This window comes from Mobula birostris, chromosome 13 (genome assembly GCF_030028105.1).
Source record: "Mobula birostris isolate sMobBir1 chromosome 13, sMobBir1.hap1, whole genome shotgun sequence".
Taxonomy (NCBI): Eukaryota; Metazoa; Chordata; class Chondrichthyes; order Myliobatiformes; family Myliobatidae; genus Mobula; species Mobula birostris.
In genome coordinates, this window is record NC_092382.1 from 13,054,485 (window position 1) to 13,078,102 (window position 23,618).

The window sequence follows — 23,618 nt, forward strand, 5'->3', positions numbered from 1 at the left end:
TACAAATGAAAGATCAGAAACATTTGGAAAGTGGTTCATAGAAAAATGGTGGTTAATTTCCGCAATTTACTGGTGGAAATCGACAGATCAGGCAGCAAATGTGGAGAGGAATAAATAGACAACGTTTTTAGGCCGAGCCCCTTCAGCATTCCTAGACTGTGTACTCCTCTGCTTAGTTGTTGCCTGAACTGGAGATTTCCTCCTGCATTTTGTGTTTACGTGTCTGTATTTCCAGCAGCTGCAGAATCTCTTGTGTTTCATATCTGCATCTGCGTTAAAATAGATACTGAATTTTCGATACACACACAAAAAAACTGAGGTACGGACATGAAACCGGTGCTTGCAAATACACTTAATGGTATCGTGATTACCCATAAAGCGCTGCGTTAAAAAATTTCGCCATCGCGGAAGCACCGATCAAATGCGCAGGCGTCAGGATTGTTGCGGTTCCCGGATATCACGCATGCGCACAGTACACAAAAGGCCTCGGGATAACGGCAGCAGGAGCGGACGCAGGTAAGCGAGTATCTTGGGCGAGAATTTTCAACACCGACTTCGGGTAGTTGCTGTGACTCCGGACTCCGTGACCCGCAATCCCGGGACAGTCCTGCTCTCTTCCCTCTCTCTCAGCCCCACCATCCGTACACGGGCCCCGGGGAGCTTCCGGCTGATGAGGGAATGGGAACCGATGGGTCTCTCAGACAGAGCTGAGCTCCAGCTGTCTAAATGCAAGGATCGGGAACTCGGAGAAAGGGAACAAAATCTTTTACATCAGCTGTTGTGAAAATCACCTTTGTTCTGCCTCCAGTCACAAACAAGAGAAAATCTGCAGATGCTGGAAATCCGAGCAACACACACAAATTGCTGGAGGAACTCAGCATTAGTACTCTTTTCCATAGATGCTGCCTGGCCTGCTGAGTTCCCCCAGCATTTTGTGTCTGTTGCTTGTTCCACCCCCTCTTGTTCTGGACTTTCTACCCGTGAGAACATGTTTTGTCCCACTCTCTCTGGGTACATAATGATATCAAACACCTTTGCCCTGGGCAACAAGTAGCTTTCACATCACAAACGTGCCAGACTCCAATGAGACAGACTACTGCCCTTCCCTTCATATTCATTGGCATTGCCATCACTGAGTTCACCACCGTCAGTCACCTGGGGGAGGGTTCAGGGGAAATATTTATGTACAATACAGAAACTGGTGTTACCTGTGTGTATTGTGGTGATGTAAAAGTTACTGGAGAATTTGCAAGTGGGAAGAAGTGGAGTGATATTTGGAAATCTGACCTTTTTAAGTGTCATTTAGCAAGCAAATCGCATATGGATGGTGTGGAACAGCTGTGGAGAGAAAATCCTTCATTACCTGCTGCAGGCCTACTGTACAGGTTGTGTGAGAGTGCAGATGAACTTCATCAAACCCAGAGGAGATCAAAGTTCTTATTGACAGTGATTTGCTAGCTGTTAAAATGAATACCTCTCTACTTAAAGTATACTCTACCCATGTTGTCACTGAGTTAAAAAAAATGCATAGTAAAAGCTTTATGTGCACACTGGTCATTATAAAGTAGAGGGGACATTGGTGGGAAGGTGGGGAGACCTCCAGTGTCCCTGATGCCCTCACCTACAGGATGTACATCCAGCTGCAGCTTGTAACCCTGCACTTTAACGAGTTGAAACTTGAAATGGATGAATTCCGGATCATCCAGGAGTTGGGGTGGGTGATTGATATGACATGAAGTAAAGTGAGATACACCCAAAGTAAATGTCCGCTTTCTGATTTATTTCCATTTCCCTCTGAGGGAACAAAATCTTTTACATCAGCTGTTGAGAAAATCACCTTTGTTCTACCTCCATGTGACATGAAGAGAGGTGAGTTACACCCAAGGTGCAGGACACAGGAAACTGGGTGTGAGTCAGGAAGGGGAGTGAGATTAAATAGCCATCGCAGAGTAATCTTGTGTCCATCCCGCACAACAACAGGTGTATCCACTTTAGAAACTGTTGGGGGGATTACTGACAGAGGAAAGTCAAAGGGGTGATAGGGGATTTGTTAGTTTGGGGAACAGAACAAGTGGGGACTAATATCCCAGTGGTAAGGCTCACTAGTGCTAGTGTGGGGAGAGGGGTGATGTGGTTAAAATAAATTGTAGGGGGAATGGGAGCCAGACAGGACAGATAGTGGAGAGGGTGAATTGAATTGACTTTATTACATACATCCTTCATATACATGAGGAGTAGAAATCTTTACGTTACGTCTCTGTCTGAATGTGCAATGTGTAATTTATAGTAATTTATGATAAATAATTTGTACATAGGACAGTCAATATAACATATAAATGCAATTGTATCAGCATGAATTAATCAGTCTGATGGCCTGGTGGAAGATGATTTCCTGGAGCCTGTTGGTCCTTTCGCTGTGGTACCGTTTCCTGGATGGTAGCAGCAGGAACAGTTTGTGGTTGTGGTGAATTGGGGCCCAATATCCTTTGGGCCCTTTCTCACACAGAGGGTTGTGGTTCTGTGGATTGCTCTGCCTCAGAAGGCAGTGGAGGCTGATTCTCTGGATTCTTCCAAAAAAGAGTTAGATAGAGCTCTTGAAGATAACGGAGTGAAGGGATATGGGGAGAAGGCAGGAGGAGGGTACTGATTGTGGATGATCAGCCATGATCACAGTGAATGGTGGTGCTGGCTCGAAGGGCTGAATGGCCTACTCCTGCACCTATTGTCTATTGTCTACACACCTGTCTCTGTAAATGTCCTGAATAGTGGGAAGTTCACATCTACAGATGCGCTGGGCTGTCCGCACCACTCTCTGCAGGTTCCTGCGATTAAGGGAAGTACAGTTCCCATACCAGGCAGTGATGCAGCCAGTCAGGATGCTCTCAATTGTGTGCCCCTGTAGAAAGTTCTTAGGATTTGGGGCCCATCCCAAACTTCTTCAGCCGTCTGAGGTGAGCAAGGTGCTGTTGTGCTTTTTTCACAACACAGCCGGTATGCAGAGACCATGTGAGATCCTCGGTGATGTTTATGCTGAGGAGCTTAAAGCTGTTCACCCTCTCAACCCCAGATCCATCGATGTCAATAGGGGTTAGCCTGTCTCCATTCCTCCTGTCATCCACAATCAGCTCCTTTGCTTTTTTTTTAGATTAGATTAGATACAACTTTATTGTCATTGTGCCAAGTACAGATACAAAGCCAATGAAATGCAGTTAGCATCTGACAGGAAATGCAAAGAATAGTGTTATTTACAAAATAACTGAGAATAAAAAGTAAGTACTACAGCACACAAATATAAAAGTACTGAGACAATACAATACGGATGCAATACTGCTTAGTGCTGTGATGTGAGGTTCAGCAGGGTCACAGCCTCAGGGAAGAAGCTCTTCCTGTGCCTGCTGGTGTGGGAGCGGAGGCTCCTGTAGCACCTACTGGATGAGAGGAGAGTAAAAAGTCCATGGTTAAGGTGAGATGCATCCTTGATAATGCATTTCGCCCTGCCCAGGCAGCGTTTATGGTAGATGTTCTCAATGGTGGACAATTATACTTTTATACTTTATACTTCATCGTTGCCAAACAGTTGGTACTAGAACATACAATCATCACAGCAATATTTGATTCTACGCTTCACACTCCCTGGATTACAAATATTAAATATTAAAAATAGTTAAAATTAGTAAATATAAAAAATTTAAATTATGAGTCATAAATAGAAAATAGAAAAATGGGAAGTAAGGTAGTGCAAAAAAACTGAGAGGCAGGTCTGTATATTTGGAGGGTACGGCCCAGAGCTGGGTCAGGATCCATTCAGCAGTCTTATGACATTTGGAAAGAAGCTGTTCCCAAATCTGGCCGTACGAGTCTTCAAGCTCCTGAACCTTCTCCCGGAGGGAAGAGGGATGAAAAGTGTGTTGGCTGGGTGGGTTGTGTCCTTGATTATCCTGTCAGCACTGCTCCGACAGCGTGTGGTGTAAAGTGAGTCCACGAATGGAAGATTGGTTTGTGTGATGTGCTGCACCGTGTTCACGATCTTCTGCAGCTTCTTCCGGTCTTGGACCAGACAACTTCCATACCAGGTTGTGATGCACCCTAGAACAATGCTTTCTACGGTGCATCTATAAAAATTAATGAGGGTTTTAGGGGACAGGCCAAATTTCTTTAGTTTTCTCAGGAAGTAAAGGTGCTGGTGGGCCTTCTTGGCAGTGGACTCTGCTTGGTTGGACCAAGTCGGGTCATTTGTGATATTGACACCGAGGAACTTAAAGCTTTTGACCTGTTCCACTTGCGCACCACCAATGTAAATTGGGTCGTTCAGTCCGCTACTCTTTCTGAAGTCAACAACCAATTCCTTCGTCTTGCTGACATTGAGGGATAGGTTATTGTCTTCGCACCATGCCACCAGGTTCTTAATTTCCTCTCTGTACTCAAACTCGTCATTACCCGAGCTACGGCCTACAATTGTTGTGTCATCAGCAAACTTACATATTGAGTGTGAAGGAAACTTGGCTACACAATCATGGGTGTACAGTGAGTACAGCAGGGGGCTGAGTAGTTTGTCCCCTATTTTTAGAGCCTGGGTCCTGTCTGTGAGGAAGTTGAAGATCCAGCTGCAGATCTGAGTGCTAAGGCCCAGGTTCCGGAGCTTAGGAATCAGTTTATTTGGAATGATGGTATCAAAAGCAGAGCTGTAGTCAATGAAAAGGAGTCTTACGTAAGCGTCTTTATTGTCCAGGTGTTGTAAGGAGGAATGTAGGGCCAGAGAGATGGCATCTGCCGTTGACCTGTTGCTCCAGTAGGCGAATTACAAAGCGTCGAGGTTGACCGGTAGGCTGTGGTTGATGTGTGCCATAACCAATCTCTCGAAGCACTTCATAGCAATTGATGTCAGAGCCACAGGTCGATAGTGATTCAGGCACGCCACCTTGCTCTTCTTCGGCACTGGGATTATCGTTGCCTTCTTAAAACACGAGGGGATCTTAGACTGAAGCAAGGAGCCGTTGAAGATGTCAGCAAACACTCCAGCTAGCTCGCTTGCTCAGGCCCGGAAAACCCATCCTGGGACGCCATCTGGGCCCGTCGCCTTCCTTGGATTTATCTTCAGGAAGGCCCTTCTAACGTCCTCCTGAGTGACGATGAATCTCGATGTCACCAGGTCCGGTTCATCCGGAGGGAGCTGGACGCTCCTCTTCTGTTCGAATCTTGTGTAGAATAGGTTAAGTTCGTCAGGAAGAGAAGTGCCGCAGTTATTGATATTCCCAGCCTTTTCTTTGCACCCAGTGATCTCACTTAGACCCTGCCATAGTCTACTGGCATCCCTCTGGTTAGCCTGGGCTTCCAACTTGGCTCGATATTGCCTCTTGGCGCCCTTAATGGCTTTCCGGGGTTCACGCCTGGATTCTGTGTAGCGACTGGTATCCCCAGACCTAAAAGCCGCAGCTCCAGCCTTTAAAAGAGACTTGACCTCATAATTCATCCAAGGTTTCCGGTTAGGGAATACCCGGATCATCTTGCGAGACACACAGTCCCCCGTGCATTTCCAAATAAAGTCCGTGACAGCTGAGGCATACTCATCGAGGTTAGCTGCCGAGTCCTTGTATAATAACCAGTCCACCAATTCAAAACAGTCACGGAGGACCTCATCCGTTTCCTCCGTCCAATGTGACACTACTTTTGACACCGTGACCTCCCGCTTCAGTTTCTGTTTGTAAGCCGGGAGGAGGAGAACGGCCTGATGGTCCGATTTTCCGAAGTGAGGTCGTGGGACGGAACGGTAGGCATCCTTGACTGCTGTGTAGCAGTGGTCAAGTATATTCGGGCCTCTAGTGGGGCAGGAGACATGTTGGTATAACTTTGGCAGCGCCTTTCTGAGGTTGGCCTGGTTAAAGTTCCCGGCTGTAATGAGCAAAGCCTCCGGATACCTGGTCTCAAGTTCACTGATGTTGGCATACAGTATGTTCAGAGCACACTCCACGTCCGCCTGGGGGGGAATGTAGACCGCTGTCAGTATGACCGAGGTGAATTCCCGTGGCAGATAGTAGGGATGACACTTCACCGACAGGTGTTCCAGGTCCGGGCTGCAGGAACTTGTCAGTGCCACTGTGTCCGAGCACCACCCAGTGTTGATCAGTAGGCAGACACCACCTCCCCTCGCCTTGCCCGAAGATGCCGTGTGGTCCCTGCAATGGATCGAAAATCTCTCTGGTCGGATAGCACAGTCGGGGGTGGCAGGGGAGAGCCAGGTCTCGGTGAAACAGAATACACAGCAGTTCTGCATCTCCCTGCAGTAGGTGAGTCTCCCTTTAGGATCATTCACCTTGTTCTCTCTGGCTTGCACATTAGCTGGTAGGTTGGTGGGCATAGGGACTCTGAAGCCCCTTGGCTTCAATCTGTTCAGCAGCCCAGTTCTTTTCCCACGTTTCCTTGGTAAATAGTGCATCTTTCCAGGTCTCCATCGATGCAGTGTGTTGTTGTCAGCTCTTTGAGGTTGGTGGACGCATCCCACTGGGTTGGATCAGTGGGTTTCGTCGTTGGGAGCTCCAGGTCGGACCAAGTGACGGGGGAGGCTCCGCTGCCACTTCCAGCTGCCGGGGGCCCGGGCTGTCGATTGGGTCGGGCCCCGAAGCCGACACTTAATCCCGGATGGCCGGGCTCCTGGTTGAAACAAGTCCGTAAGCCGAGTCACTGTTGTGGAGGCCTCTGCTCCAGCCGAGCCTCGGGCTCGATTTCCGAGGTCGGCGGCGGAGGCCTCACTTCCGGCAGCTGTGGATAGCCACCAATGGGGTTTTACGGTGGTCGCCCTGGGGAAGCGTCTGGGGTTCCTTGAGGTCTCTGCCGTCACTTCTGTGTGGTCGTCTGCTCTGGAGAGTTGCTGGTCGAAATGGGCCGTGTCTCTAAGTGCTTCGGCACGGTAGCAGACCACAGATCTCCGGGAATGTGGTGGGCCTCGCTGGTTAGGTCCAGGTGTGGTCCGGAGTCTAAGAAGCAATTCTGGCGTGGTGGTCTCCAGCTGGGTCAGTAGCTTCGCCAAGGTGTTGTTGATCTTGCTAGATGTAGCAGATTGGAGGTTTAGAAGGGTTTCTTGTGTATAGGACAGTGGAGAGGGCAGTTTGCTCAGCAGAGCATGCACAGAGTCGCCAGTCATTTACATGAGTAGAAATCTTTACGTTACATCTCCATCTAAATGTGCAATGTGTAATTTTCATAATTTACAACAGATATTTTATACATAGGATCGCCAATATATCATAGAAATGCAATTGTATCAGCATGAATTAATCAGTCTGATGGCCTGGTGGAAGATGATGTCCCGGAGCCTGTTGGTCATTTTGCTGTGGTACCGTTTCCTGGATGGTAACAGCAGGGACAGTTTGTGGTTGTGGTGAATTGGGTCCCCAATATCCTTTGGGCCCTTTTTACACACCTGTCTCTGTAAATGTCCTGAATAGTGGGAAGTTCACATCTACAGATGCGCTGGGCTGTCCGCACCACTCTCTGCAGGTTCCTGCGATTAAGGGAAGTACAGTTCCCATACCAGGCAGTGATGCAGCCGGTCAGGATGCTCCCAATTGTGTCCCTGTAGAAAGTTCCTAGGATTTGGGGCCCCATCCCAAACTTCTTCAACCGTCTGAGGTGAAAGAGGTGCTGTTGTGCTCTTTTCACAACACAGCCGCTCTGTACAGACCAAGTGAGATCCTCGGTGATGTTTATGCCGAGGAACTTAAAGCTGTTCACCCTCTCAACCCCAGATCCATTGATGTCAATAGGGGTTAGCCTGTCGTCCACAATCAGCTCCTTTGTTTTTGTGACAATGGGGGAGAGTCTGTTTTCTTGGCACCAGTCAGATGTTGTTCAGACCTCAGACACAGTCAGCAATCAAATGGTTGAGCATGGTGTGATGAATGTGCTGAGCTGTGTATATCACAATGCAAGAAGCATCGTAGGAAAGCCAGATGAGCTTAGGACAGGGAATTATGTTATTGCAGCCATTATTGGTACTTGGTTGCACTCAACAATCTGAGGGATTTAGAGGAACAAATTTGTAGAGAGATCGCAGACCATGTCAAGAAACAAAGGTTGATTCAGTAAGAGATTTTAACTTTCCATATACTGACTGGGACTCCCATACTGTAAAAGGACTAGATGGGGTAGAGTTTGTCAAATGTGCCCTTAATCAGTAAGTAGAATTCCTGACGTAGAAGCTGTTAGGAAATGATCCAGGGCTGGTGACAGAAATTAATGATCATAATGCCATGAGATTCAAAGTAAATATGGCAAAAAGGAGGTCTGGACCACAGGTTGAGATTCTAAATCGGAGAAAGGTCAATTTTGATGGTATCAGAAAGGATCTGACAAGTGTGGTTTGGGACCGGCTGATTCCTGGCAAAGGAGTACTTGTAAGTGGGAAGCCTTCAGAAGTGAAATTTTGAGGGTGTCTAGTTTGTCTGTGCCTGTCAAAATAAAAGTTGAAAGGTAACTGGTGCAGGGAACTTGCCTTTCAAGAGATATTGAGGCCCCAGATATTTTATTCCTCTAAATTCCTCAGACTATTGGGTGCTAACAAGACTCATTTAATGACTACAATATCATAGTTCCACGCCCTGTGCTCATCTGACTTTATATTTAGTCGTCTTCTGTTGGTTTCTAAAAGCTTCCCAATAGGTTTTTCCTCTTTTGTTTGCCCTTTCTTTTGCTTTTATGTTGGCTTTGGCTTCTCATTTCATCCACAGTTGTGTCCTCCTGTCTTTCCAATGCTTCCACTTCTTTGGGATGTATCGGTCACTCAGCTCCGGAATTGCTCCCAGAAACTCCAGCCGTTGCTGCTCCGTTGTCACTCCCAACTCTTCCCTTCCAGACAAGTTTGGCCAGCTTCTCTGTCATAGAAACATGGAGAAGTTCAGTATGGAAAAAGGCTATTTGGCCCATCTAGTCAATGCTGGAAAAAACATTTAAGCTGTCTACTGCAACTACCTGCACTGTGACCTTCGCCCTTCAGACCCCTACCATCCAGGCTCCCATCCAAACTTCTTTTAAATGGTGAAACTGAGCTCATATTCACTACTTGTGCTGACATCTCATTCCGCACGCTCACGACCATTTCTGTAAAACGCTTTTCCAAATACTCCTGTTAAATTTTCACCTTTCCCACTTACCCATGACCTCGGGTTGTCATCCCACCCAACCTCTGGAAAAAGCTGCTTGCATTTATCCTATTCATACCCTTATAATTTTGTATACTTCTAACAAATCCTCAAAGCAATGTATAATTTCTTGTTTATGGTTGGAGCCTTTTTTGATGTATAAGATGATGAGGGGCATTGATCGTGTGGATAGCCAGAGGTTTATTCCCAGGGCTGAAATGGCTAACACGAGGGGGCATAGTTTTAAGGTGTTTGTTAATAGATACCGAGGGGATGTCAGGGGTAAGTTTTTTTACACAGAGAGTGGTGGGTGCGTGGAATGCACTGCCGGCTATTTGTGTGAGTATTTCAGTTACTGTGGGGCCAGGAGCCCATGCAGCTCAGTGGGAACAGGGAATAATACCAATGGAGAGAGTCAAACTGAGCCAGGTCACAGATTGGAGATGGCAGAAATGCCCCATTCTTATAGAGACAGAAAGAGCATCAGAGAGTTTGATGGTCACTCCAGATACCAGCTCTGTGCCCTGTTACAAGATGATTTCTCTCTCCAACTTGTGTTGAACTTCACTGTAACAATATGATGCCAGAATAGACCTTGACAACTCAAGTGACCTCATCTGAAAGGTTGTCCAACACTGATTGATGGATTTTGTAAATTTTTTTTACAGGTTAAAAATGACAAGGAATTTGTCTACAGGAATCTCGAACACAACACGCCAGTTTTGCTGTCTCTGTCCAGATATTTAAGAAGTGGAGTAAGGGATTCACTCGATCATCCTTCCTGTTCAGACTGTGGGGAGGGATTCACTCGATCATCTGACCGACTGGCATGCCCGTCATTTTACACGGGGGGGGGGGGGAGATCCCATTCATCTGCTCAGACAGTGGGAATGGATTCACTCGGTCATCTCAACTGAAGATCCACCAGCAAGTTCACACTGGGCAAGTCCGTTCACTTGTTCTGTGGGTGAGAAGGGATTCAGTCGGTCTTCCCATCTGTGGACACACCAGTCAGTTCACACTGGGCGGAGGCTGGTCATCTGCTGAATTTGTGGGGAAGGATTCACTCGGTCATCTGACCTAATGGCTCACCAGCGAGTTTACACCGAGGAGCGGCCGTTCACCTGCTCGGACTGTGGGAAGGGATTCACTTGCTCGTCTCAGCTGAAGGTGCATCAGCGAGTTCACAGTGGAGAGAGGCCTTTCACCTGCTCAGATTGTGGAAAACGATTCGCTTGCTCATCTGAACTGAAGGTGCATCAGCGAGTTCACACTGGAGAGAGGCCGTTCACCTGCTCAGACTGTGGGAAGGGATTCACTCAGTCATCTCATCTGAAAGTACATCAGAGAGTTCACACTGGGGAGAGGCCATTCACCTGCTCAGACTGCGGGAAGGGATTCACTCAGTCATCCAACCTACTGGTACACATGTCAGTTCATGCTGGGGAGAGGCCATTCACCTGCTCAGACTGTGGGAAAGGATTCATTCAGTCATCTGAACTGAAGGTGCATCAGCGAGCTCACACTGGAGAGAGGCCATTTACCTGCTCAGATTGTGGAAAGCGATTCACTTGCTCATCTGAACTGAAGGTGCATCAGCAAGTTCACACGGGAGAGAGGCCGTTCACCTGCTCAGACTGTGGGAAGGGATTCACTCGGTCATCCCAGCTGCTGGTACACAGGTCAGTTCACACTGGGGAGTGGCCGTTCACCTGCTCAGACTGTGGAAAGGGATTCACTCGGTCATCCCAGCTGCTGGTACACAGGTCAGTTCACACTGGGGAGTGGCCGTTCACCTGCTCAGACTGTGGAAAAGGATTCACTCAGTCATCTCATCTGAAGGTACATCAGAGAGTTCACACTGGGGAGAGGCCATTCACCTGCTCAGACTGTGGGAAGGGATTCACTCAGTCATCCAACCTACTGGTACACATGACAGTTCACACTGGAGAGAGGCCATTCACCTGCTCAGACTGTGGGAGGAGATTCACTCGGTCATCTGAACTGAAGGTACATCAGCGAGTTCACATTGAACAGAGGCCGTTCACCTGCTCAGACTGTGGGAAAGGATTCACTCAGTCATATTATCTGAAGGTACATCAGCGAGTTCACACTGGGGAGAGGCTGATCACCTGCTCAGACTTTCTGAAGAGATTCTCTCAGCCACATCAACCAAATGTGCATCATTGAGTTCACACTAGGGAGAGGTTGTTCACCTGCTGTGAATGTGGGAAGCAATTCACGCAGTCATCTAACATAATGTAACTCTCACTTCAGCTAGTAGCTTAATATAGGGGCTGATAGCCCCCCAGCCCGGCCAAACTTCAGAAATCTCGTTTGGGTGGTGCTGCGCCATGTGTCCCCTGTTACAAATCAGTACCCTGTGTGACGTGGTCCTGAATTACCCCTATGAACTGTGCTCAATTACCCCTATTGACTGTGCTTTTGAAAAGAGAGAGAGAGAGAGTTATTTAACATCGATATCTTGTTTTGAAAGAGAGAGAGACAAAGACTAACTGTTGGACTGTCACTTGAAGGCACGAGAAAGAACTGGTTAACTTTAGGATTTCTGCTCAGTTGGAGACAGCACTGAGCAGCTCGTAACTTGCTCTGGTGACTGAAGGTGGTGTTATTTAATGGACACTCGATGTTATGATTTTCAGCAGGTTGTTGACACTTTCTTCAAGGATTTTTGCCTGCTTGGATTTCTTTCACAGAGAGAGGAGGGAGAAGTTATTTGAATGACAGTTGATGGTCAGCACGGGAAGGTAAAATAGGAAGTCCGATGATAGATCTCAGACACATGTTTGGACACTGAATGAGCATTGTTGTGGCTGCAGGAAAAGTGGGTTTTGGAGGATCGATCTGGCGGATTGATCTGTCGCTCTTGCAGTGGAAAGAGGAAAGGGGTTGACTGGTGGGGAGTTGTCCATGAGTCCACCACAGAAAACCGGTACCCTTTGTTAAAGTTACAGTCAATGACTTTTAAAGGATTTTGAAGGACAATGAGAAGATCGACGGCATCAGCTCACCTGAAGACTCAAATCTCTCTCTCTCTCTCTCTCTCTCTCTCTCTCTCTCTCTCTCTCTCCGTCACTGCCAAACTCAATACCCTGAACTGAACTGAACTTTACTCATCATCGTAAGACTGTATCTTTTTACCCTTAGACTTAAAGAAGCTTGGTTTTTTGTACATATATATTCCACACTTACTTTTATGTAATCATTACTAACCTCTTTGGTTTATCTACATTTATATTACTGTATTGCATAGTTACTAATAAATATTGTTAGTTTCTAATGATACTGGACTCCAAAGTGTTTTCCATCTCTGCTGGTTCTTCATTCCCGTCATGGAGTACGTGACACCTGAAATTACAAACGGTACACAATGTACGATGAAACGATTGAGCTTTATAATTCTTACTTTGACTATATGGTTACTGAAGTAAACAAAATAGAGAAAAAGGGCCCACTCTCTCCATTCACATCTTCTCATCTCTCCCCAGCAAAAGACCATGAAAATCTCTCTTCCAAACTCACAAGAAAGAACATTTCTCTCATTGAATAGCCCCGCACTCCAAAATCCTGTTATCTCTAGACATAACCTAAACATTGCTGCTACAGAGAAACCATTACCTCAGCAGTGAAACATTGCAGAGAGGCCATTACATGAGCAGTGAAACCTAACAGCATGTTACACTTGTGACACACTGCCAGGTTCACACTGGGGAGAAAGTTTCAATAAGCTGCATGCTGGATATTTGTCCATCACCGTTGCTGAATGCAATTTCGAGAGTGACTGTCGGTGCTGAACTCTGCAATTATTGCTGCTGCTCACCACACCCAGTTCTGCACCCTGGTCACTGGGCATGGGAGGAGTTTCTTCTGCACACAGTGTAAAGGAGCGGCGGATGTGGATATCAAACCACTGGAAAATGATGCTGGAGAGGTAGTAATGGGGTGGGGGTGCAAGCTGATGGCAGATGATCTGAATAAGTATTGTACATCATTCATACTTGTCAAAGACACTGGCAGGAATATGGAGCTCGCAGATGTCAGTGGTCAGAATGTGTAAAGTTACCTTACTCAGGAGAAGGTTCCTGGGAAACAGAGATGGTCTGAAGTTTTAAATAGATCACCTGGACCTGATGGTGATCTGAAAGAGGTGGCTGAAGAGATGTGGACGCATTAGCAATGATCTTTCGAGAATTGTTAAGGAAATTATGTCTGAAGAAGTTTTTTCCTTCACTACTCCCCCTCTCCCAGTTTCACCTATCACCTACCACTTCTTTCACCCCCACACTTCTTCCTCTGACTTCTCATCTTTTTTTCCCCCCAGTCCTGATGAAGGGTCTTGGCCTGAAACGGCGCCTGTTTACTATTTCCCATATATGCTGCCTGGCCTCCTAGGTTCCTCCAGCATTTTGTGTATGTGTTACTTGGATTTCCAGCATCCACAGAGTTTCTCCTGTTATTGATAAAAGCAAAAGCAGGGTCATATAATATAGCAAGAAAACAGTGGGAATGAGAGGATTGGAAAGCTTTTACAAACATACATAACCAACAGGAGACAACTGAAAAAAAAACACACACAGGAGAGACAAGATGAAAAATTAAGGTAAGTGAGCCAATAATATCAAGTATCAAAAGTTATTCAGATATATAAAGAGCAAAAGAGAGGCAAGAGTTGATATTGTACCGCTGGAAGATGATGCTGGCGAGTTAGTAATAGAGCAAAGAAATAGGGGCCAAATGTAATAAGTATTTTGTGTCAATCTTCACTGTGCAAGACACTAGTAGTATAAGACCATAAGACAAAGGAGCAGAATTAGGCCATTCAGCCCCATCGAGTCTGCTCCGCCGTTCTATCATGGCTGATCCCAGTTCTCACTCAACCCCAACACCTGCCTCCTCGGCACATCCTGTAATGCCCTGACTGATCAGCAAACTATTAGCTTCTGCCTTAAATGTACCCACAGACTTGGCCACCACCACTGTCTGTGTCAGAGAATTCCACAGATTCACTGCTCTCTGACAAAATAAAATCCTCCTTAACTACTGTAAAAGGTTGCTCCTCAGTTTTGAGGCTGTGCCCTCTGTTATGGCTACCCCCACCATACGAAAAGTCCTCTCCTCATCCACTCCATCGAGACCTTTCCACATTCGGTGGGTTTCAGTGAGATTTAACACCCCCCCCGCCAGCGTTTATTAAACATAGGTCAGTGCAGGAGTACAGGACCAAGGCTGGCAAACACTCCTCATATCTTAACCCCTTCATTCCCGGAATCATCTTCTTGAACATCCTCTGTACTCTCTCCAATGACAACACACCTTTTCTGAGATATGGGTCCCAAATACTCTTAAGTAGAGTTTAGAAAGTACCAGCATTATCTCCTTCCTTATATATGCTACTTCACTTTAAATAAATGCCAGCGTTGCATTTGCCTCCTTTACCACAAACTCAACCTGTAAATTAACCTGCTGGGCGTCTTGCCCGAAGACTCATATTTCATATTTCCGAGGACTCGGAAGTTTACTATAAGCTTACTGACTCTCACAGCTATCTGGACTATTCCTCTTCTCACCTTGTCTCTTGCAAAAATGCCATCCCCTTCTCACAATTCCTCCAACTCCACCGTACCTGCTGTCAGGATGACGCTTTTCATTCCAGGATGAGGGAGATGACCTTTTTTAAGTAAGGGGGCTTCCCTTCCTCCACCACCAACTCTGCTCTCAAATGCGTATCCCCCATTTCACGCACATCTGCTCTCACTCCATCCTCCCGCCACCCCACTAGGAAAAGGGTTCCCCTTGACCTCACCTACCACCCCACCAGCCTCCGGGTCCAACATATTACTCTCCGTAACTTCCGCCATCTCCAACAAGATCGCACCACTAAGCACATCTTTCCCTTGCCCCCTCTGCTTTCCACAGGGATCGCTCCCTACGCAACTCCCTTGTCCATTCGTCCCTCCCAACCCTCCCCACCGATCTCCCTCCTGGCACTTATCCTTGTAAGCGGAACAAGTACTACACATGCCCTTACACTTCCTCCCTCACCACCATTCAGGGCCCCAGACAGTCCTTCCAGGTGAGGCGACACTTCACCTGTGAGTCGGCTGGGGTGATATACTGCGTTCGGTGCTTCCAATGCAGCCTTCTATATATTGGCGAGACCCGACACAGACTGGGAGATAATTTCGCTGAACACCGACGCTCTGTCTGCCAGAGAAAGCAGGATCTCCCAGTGGCCGCACATTTTAATTCCACGTCCCATTCCCATTCTGATATGTCTATCCATGGCCTCCCCTACTGTAAAGATGAAGCCACACTCAGGTTGGAGGAACAACACCTTATATTCTGTCCGGGTAGCCTCCAACCTGATGGCATGAACATTGACTTCTCAAACTTCTGCTAATGCCCCACCTCCCCCTCGTACCCCATCTGAAATGTATCTATATACAGACATTCTTTTTCTCTCTCTCCTTTTTCTCCCTCTGCCCCTCTCTATATACCCCTGGCCCATCCTCTGGGTTTCCCCCCCCTCCCCCTTTTCTTTCTCCGTGGGCCTCCTGTTCCATGATCCTCTCATATCCCTTTTGCCAATCAACTGTCCAGCTCTTGGCTCCATTCCTCCCCCTCCTATCTTCTCCTATCATTTTGGATCTCCCCCTCCCCCTCCCACTTTCAGATCTCTTACTCGTTCTTCCTTCAGTTAGTCCTGACGAAGGGTCTCGGCCGGAAACGTTGACTGTACCTCTTCCTAGAGATGCTGACTGGCCTGCTGCGTTCACCAGCAACTTTGATGTGTGTTACTTATATTTCCTTCTGTTGTTTGAACCGTCTGTCCAATCAGATAATAGTTCTCTAATGTTGCTTTTGCCAAAATGCATTATTGTACATTTCCCAATATTGTACACCATCTGCCACTTTGTTGCCCATTCTTCAAATTTGTCTGTGTCCTGCTGCAATCGCATTGCTTCCTCAGCACTACCAACGCATCCACCTATCCTTGTATCATCCGCAAACCTTCCCACAAAGCCATCAATTCCTTTATCCAAATCATCGACAAATAATGTGAAAAATAGCGGACAGAATACTGACCCCTGGAGACCACTAGCCACTGTTAGCTAACCAGAAAAAGGCTCTTTTTATTTCCACTCGCTGCCTCTTGGCTGCCAGACATTCCTCTATCCATGCCAGTATTTCTTCTGATTTTTATCCTGTTAAGCAATGGGGGTGTATGGGGTGGTTGGGTCCTGACTAAATATCAGGAAATGCCAATAGCGATTATATAGCTTCTGCCGCCCAAGACAACTCCGCCTTCACGGAGGGCTCAGGTCCGGGTGCAGCCTGTCTCGCTGAAGGAGCTCTGTCTATGGCGAGTGTTTAGCACCAGAGAAATAACCAGACCGACGCTGGTGGTGTCACCTAAAATCACTGAAGGCTCTGGCAGCAGGGAGATTGATTTCAAGCTGTGGTGGAGGATTGTCTTTGTACAACAACAGCAAAGGTAGGGCGATGCCTAGTGTATGATTCCCAATCGGGAACACCAGTAGAGGTCAAATGCTCTAGTTAGATGAGCACTGCGGCAACAGAAGGCAACGGCAAACCAATGTTGAAATTTCTGCCTCTTCAGTCATGAAAAGAAACAAAAGAAGGAAACCAGACAACAGCGTGAATGGGGTTTATTCTAATGAACAGAACAACACCTCGCTCGGTCGGGGTAGTCACGTGCTGCAGGTGACACCAGACCGTCATCCAGAGACTGTAAGCAATAGGGAAAGGCTAAGGGTAGCAACATGGAACATCCGTATACTTTACCAGAAAGGAAGTTGGACAACACTTTAACTGAAATGTAAAGGTTGGAAGTTGATATCTTCGGCGTGTCAGAAATTAGATGGACCGATAGTGGCAAATTCACTGAGAATAGTTCTCTGATCATGTACTCTGGAGGTCAACAGCGTATGTATGGAGCTGGGATTATTTTAAACAAACGCGTATCAGAATGTGTTATGGGATCTTGGGCTGCTTTTAGTTAAATTGAGGGGTAACCCTTTCAACATTAGCGTAATCCAAGCCTGTGCGCAAACAAATGATGCGGATGAAGAAGATATCAGCAAGTTTTATGAAGGTCTCGACAGTGCTTATGAGCAATGTAAATCTCAGGATATAAATCTAGTCATGGGAGACTTTAACTCCAAAGTGGACAGGAAAGCGTTGATAACATCATAAAACATTTGGATTAGGGGAGGAAAATGAAAATGGAGAAAGGTTTACTGATTGGTTTGTCAGAACCAACCAAGTGATCACCAATTCTTGGTATAAAAACCATCCATGTAGATTGTGTACTTGGATTAGCCGTGGAGATAGACAAGGAATCAAATAGATTTCATTACCATCAGTGAACGCTTTAGAAATAATATCACAAATTGTAAAGCCTACCCAGGAGCAGAGCACCATCCAGTAATAGCTACCATTAACACAAATTTAAAGAAACTGAAACGTGGAAAAAAGAGAAAGGAGTATATGTTGGGAGAACATAAAAATGATAGCATACTTAAGCAGCAATTCAAAACAGCTGTAGAAGAGCACCTCACCGAACACGAAACATACCTATTTGGGACAGATTTAAATATGCTGTACAGCAATCAGCAGAGGAGATAATCCCAGTACAAGAAATCCAACATACCAACAAGGGGTGGATAACCCGAGAAATCCGAGATCTGATGGAACAAAGAAGAATAATGAAGTGTAACACAGAGAACGAGACAGGCAGACCAGACAAGTGTGCAATATTGCAAAGGAAGAATGGCTGAATCAAAAATGCAATGAAGTAGAAAGCCATATTAACAATAACAATGAAATGCACAAGAAAATTTAGGAAATTAATGTAATTAAGAAAACTTCTACAGGATGCATAAGATCAGCAGACAGATCCATACTAACAGACCCAGGTAAAGTATGTGAGAGGTGTATTCAGTACATAGATCTGCTTTTTCAAGAAAATAGAGGGGAATCCCCGGATATTAAACACCCTAATTCTGGCCCACCTATTACCAAAGAAGAAATAACTAAAGCAATGAAAAGCCTAAAACCTGGTAAAGCCACTGGACCTGATGAAATTTCAGTGGAAATGATACAAGCCCTGGAGGATCTGGGCATAGATATTCCTTATGAACTGTTTCATTTCATATATGAGTCTGCTGTATGCTCTGACGATCTCTTGAAATCAGTATTTATAACTCTTCAAAAATTCCTGGAACTCTTGACTGTGAAAATTATAGAACCGTCAGTCTTATGAGCCACATAATAAAGATTTTGTTGAGAGTTGTTCTGAGTCGAATGAAAAATAAGTTAAGTCTAGCAACTTCTAAACTGCAGTGTGGGTTTATTGAGGATAAACGAACTAGGAACACAATTTTCATACTACGAATGCTTTCAGAAGGGGCAATTGAATATCAAAATGATGTATTTTTATGTTTTATCGATTTCACTAAAGCATTCGACAAAGTGAAACATGAAAAATTCTTTCAAATTCTCTCTAAACTAGACACTGATGGAAGGAACCAACAACTGCTTCAAAATTTATATTGGAATCAAACAGCAGCGGTAAAGAAGTATGATAATATAAGCAGTTGGACTAACATTCAAAGAGGAGTTAGGGATGCGTTGCCTCACCGAAATTATTTGATATCTACAACGAAATGATTCTCAGAGAAATAGAAGGCCTCGATGGGATAAAAATTGGAGTTGTTAACATCAACAATATAAGATATGCAGACGATACCACTCTAATAGCAAGTGCTGCAGAAGACCTACACATCCTCCTAGACAAAGTAGTACAAGCAAGTGCAGATTTTGTTCTAACCACCAACTGTTAAAAAAAAACAAATGTATGGTAATATCAAAACAGCAGGATATTCCCAACTGCCAATTGTACATCGGTAACCAAGAGATTGAACAAAAGACCAGCTTTAATTACATGAGTAGCTTTATATCAGAAAATTCTGGAAGTAAAGTAGAAATAAAAAAGAAGAATTGCCATTGCCAAAACCAACTTCCAAAAAATGAAACCCATTTTTACCAACAGACACATTTCTATGACAACAAGGCTTAGGCTACTAAAATGTTGCATCTGGTCAATCTTGCTGTATGCTTCCGAAACATGGACTATAACACCAGAACTCCAAAGAAACTTAGAAGCAACAGAAATGTGGTTTCTTAGAAGAATGCTGAAAGTATCATACAGAGATATGGTAACTAATGAGACAGTACTCCAACGTGCCCATACAAAAAAGATCTTTAATGAGAGCATTAAATGAGAGGAAATTTAAATTCCTTGGCCATGTCATCAGAAAGGGAGAAATAGAATGCCTTACATTACAAGGCCATATGCCTGGGAAACGCAGAGGAGAAATGCAAGGAAGAATATATTTGGACACTGGGAAAGATCAGATTTAAATGTGCGAGATATCATTGACGCTGCGACGTGGAAAGCCATGACCGCCCAAGCGTGTAACACACAAGGCACACGAAGAAGATGATCAAAAAGTTATGTTCTCCCAGTGCATGCCTGGACACCGAGTCCTCATGATGAATTTGGGTCTACCAGGGAAGTATAAGTTGGCTCACCGCTGGGAGGCTACGACCTATGTAATGGAGAGTCAACTGCAAAATGTACTAGTTTTCTGAATGATACCAGAGGATGGGAATGGACCTGTCAGGATTCTGCATCGGAACCACCTTCTACCTCTGGGGCAAGAGGTGCGTGTTAACCCAGAGCCTGGCCTGGACCCTACACCTAGTAAGAGGACTCTGCCACAACGCGGAGAGACTGAAGGACTCGGAGGATGAGGTAAAGGGGTTGTGGTATATGCTGCATTTCACCAACTTGCCAAAAATTGATGAAGGGGTTCTCAGCCTTTCTCTCACCGAGGCAGGTGACCTGGGCGGGGCGGGGGGTGGGGGTTGGTGGGGGATTAGCAGTGCTCAGGCAGGCTTGCAGCTGGACCAGGAAGCGGGTCTCGGCTCCAGAGTAACTGGGGATGAAGCTGAGCTGAGGGATCCGGGTTGCAGGAAGGCACGAGTGATAGAGCGGGGGAACCCTCGTCATGTACACCAGAGGTACCCCAAGGAGTGTCTGAAACGGAAGTAGTTGATGGGGTAAGGAGGTCTCAAAGAATCAGCTTGCCTATGTAGGGCCAGGGTAACAGAGTGCTCCGACTACCCCCCCCCCCCCCCCCCAGTGAGATATGTCACTACCTTTTACAAATGATTGGAGTTGCTGACATCTCGAAATTCCATTGAAAGCGGTGTTATTAATGTGAGAGGACAAATTATTTCCAGTCATGATGACATGACTATTTCGGTGTGGGGAGGGTGTAATGCCCTGGTTATTACTTTTACTGTTACGCTGTATGTATTTCATATTGGCAGTTCTGTAAAAGCAGCTTGTTTTCAGCTGTTTTGGCTGATGGTTGAACATAAGAGATGAGGAGAAATGTGTGTTATCCATTTAGGATGGTTGAATGAAGGGGCTGTTTCTCTGGTGAGGGACACTAAGATTGGGCTTGGGTTTTGTCCGGCGGGAGGTGGGGAGAGGAGACGCTGTAGCGAACCGGTCGAAGCGCAGGATCCGGCGGGAGACCCGTTTGTTCGAGATGGGTTGCGAGCGACGTTCGGAAGGTGGTGTGAGCTTTCACGTTGACCGAGGACCCGGCGCCCGAGTGACAGAGAAGTTCCAGATGAGCTCCAACGTGTGCACGTGTGACCGTTTGATTGGAATTGGGCAGTTTATTTTTGTTATTCTTCACTAACCTTTCAGTTAAGATTCATAAGTATAATTCCTTTAATCGTATGCAGTGTACAGTCTGTTATTTGTCACAGGATAGCAAATTACACAGCATTCACACAACCCGGGGTTTGGGGTGGGATCGAGCCGTCCCAGTCTCACCAGTTTGGCGGGAATTGAGAGTGTTTTCCTTCGACTTACGCAGCCAAGGAAACCAGGGTGTTTCACCTGTATATCAGTACATGCGGCCGGACACACAAAGATCAGAACTTACAAGGAATAGGGAATTAAAGTAGCAGGAACAAAAAGGCCGGCGATCAGCAGGAGCCGTTACTCATCCGCCTGTCGTTTGTCCAGAACACAGGCGACGTGTCTTTAAACGTTCAATGAAGTACACGAAATTAACAGCTGTACCTCTCCATTACTGTTGTCTCTGGATGGAGTGAGAAAACTGTATGAACATAGAACATTAGTCAATACTTCCTCAATGTGTGCCAGACACGCCTGGATACAGTTCAAGGCGGTTCACTGGGCTCATATGTCCAAGAATAAGTCAGCTCGTTTTTATTGCCATATAAATCCTATTTGTGACAAATGTAATTCTGAGGTAGCTTCCTTCACACATATGTTCTGGTCTTGTCCTCTTTTAGAAAAATATTTTAAAGATATTTTTGATATTATTTCAGTGGTTCTGTGTATTGATTTACAACCTCATCCTATTACTGCAAATTCTGGACTACCGGTGATAGACTCTAGTCGTTTATCCATGTCAGCTTGTCGTCTGATTGCATTTGTTACATTAATAGCCAGAAGATCCATTTTATTTAAATCGGAAGATTGTAATTCCCCCGCTACATTTCAATGGTTTTCCCAAACGATAGCATGCCCAAACTTGGAAAAAAATTAGGAGCGGTACTATGGATCCTTCGGTTAAATTTGAAGAAACTTGGAGCCATTGATTCAATATTTTCATATGATGTAAGTTGACCCTTTCGGAATCCTTTGTAGTTTTTTGTTGTTTATGTATAGAGGAGCGGAGTTAACGAAAAATAATTCTGGCCGATGTAATATGACAGCCCAAGCTTTATTTGTATGTCTTGTTTTTTTAGTTTAGTTTCTTTTTAGTTCAGAGAGTTTTCTTTTTCTCTCTTTATAAAATATATTTTTCATGGTCAATTACTATGAGGTTGCGAGGCTAAACTATATTTGCTACTTGGAATTTGTGCTTGTACATGTTAACTGTTATTATTGCAATCCCGATCTCTATGTATCATTACTATTATTGTTATGTTTAATTTTGAAAGTTAATAAAAAGATTGAAAAAGAACATAGATATTTACCGCACATTACAGGCCCTTCGGCCCACAGCGGAGAGACCTACTCCAGAGACAGCCAAGAATTTCGCCAGCGCACAGCCCGGTATTTTGCTCAGCTCCATGTCCCTGGATCACAGTGGATGTGTCTCATCCAGGACCAGCACATAATGGTGGCGAGGGCCGAATAGATCAGAAAATCACGTAAAAAAAAAAATGTTCCTTTCAAAATGCTGAAAGACGTGGAGTGGCAGAGAAAATAAAAAGAGTTGTGGAGGTTGGTAGAATCTTGCTGACAAATAAAAATTGAAGAGCATGAAGACCGGGCGGATCTCACCGTGCTGAATTCGGGAGAGTTGTGGGGAGAACAAGCAGAGGAAATAACTGAGATGCAGGAAGGAATTTCTCTCCATTGGCAGAGGGATGGAACTTCAGAGAAACCTGTGTGGAGAATCTTCCAACATTGGAAAAGTACAGCGGAGACATGGAGACTGTGAGAATGGAATGAAGCTCCAAAGGAGGAGTGTGAGGGTGTGGAATGGATGCAGGAGGCCGGAGCTGAGGAGATCCATGGAGTGAATACAAGAGACAGAAATGAACTGAATCAAACTTCCACACTGACGACAGGATGCAAAAGAAAGGATGCAGAGGGAATTTTTCCCAGGTGGGGAGTTAAGAAACGGGATAATTTGGAACTGTGACGGGGAGAATACCCTTCAGGAAATGGAGTGAACGTTTGCAGCATTTCACCTGAAGTTCTGCGGAGGTGCAGTCTTTGAAATACTTCATAATATTCATTTTTTATATAAATCAATGAGATTAGATGCGGAAGAAGAAAATGCTTCTTCAAGGGAAAATATTAGCGGTGATAATGTCTCCTTAAGGAATAGCTTCTGTTTGTATTTCATATGCCCACCCGGATTGCCGCGAATTTTCGCAGTGTGATCGCTATTCCCCAGTTATTACCCAGGACGCTATGCTCTATTTGCCCCATTCGTTCTCCTGGAACGTTTTCAGTTACGTGTCCATTACCATATAGCTTGGCGCATTCTTGTGGATCAGTTGTTGACGGGATGCGTATCTCGCCCAGTTTTCCACTGAGAGAATGCTCAGAAGTGGAAGGGATAGACAGGCTACGGAGCTGACGGATGGGACTGCGGAAATTTCACCTCAGGTAGCTGAAGGATGACGTCAGGAGGGAGGGCCGTGCGGGCGTGACTGAAAGAGCGCTGAGCTCTGGGATCGTGGGACTGATTTGGACGGGACCTTGCAGTGATTTGGATACAAGTGCATAGAATTATAAACCCAGCCATCTCGATTTAGTTGTGCAGTTAGTCATGCAAACACCTGTCTTTAATTTATCCCCCAAACCTC

The 23,618-nt window shown here is 45.6% G+C and overlaps 1 protein-coding gene across 1 annotated transcript; it reads left to right on the top strand.

Annotated features, from left to right (window-relative positions):
• The first annotated feature begins 451 nt into the window (after positions 1-451).
• On the top strand, positions 452-12,395 carry LOC140208397 (uncharacterized). Its single transcript, XM_072277063.1, has 2 exons — positions 452-516; positions 9,803-12,395. The coding sequence occupies exon 2, from the start codon at positions 10,218-10,220 to the stop codon at positions 11,322-11,324; it is 1,107 nt and encodes a 368-aa protein (XP_072133164.1). The 5' UTR covers positions 452-516; positions 9,803-10,217; the 3' UTR covers positions 11,325-12,395.
• Positions 12,396-23,618: the final 11,223 nt, after the last annotated feature.

What these genes read in the sequence shown, in the direction of transcription:
- LOC140208397 (XM_072277063.1), top strand. Translation starts at nt 10,218, where the DNA reads ATGGCTCACCAGCGAGTTTACACCGAGGAGCGGCCGTTCACCTGCTCG.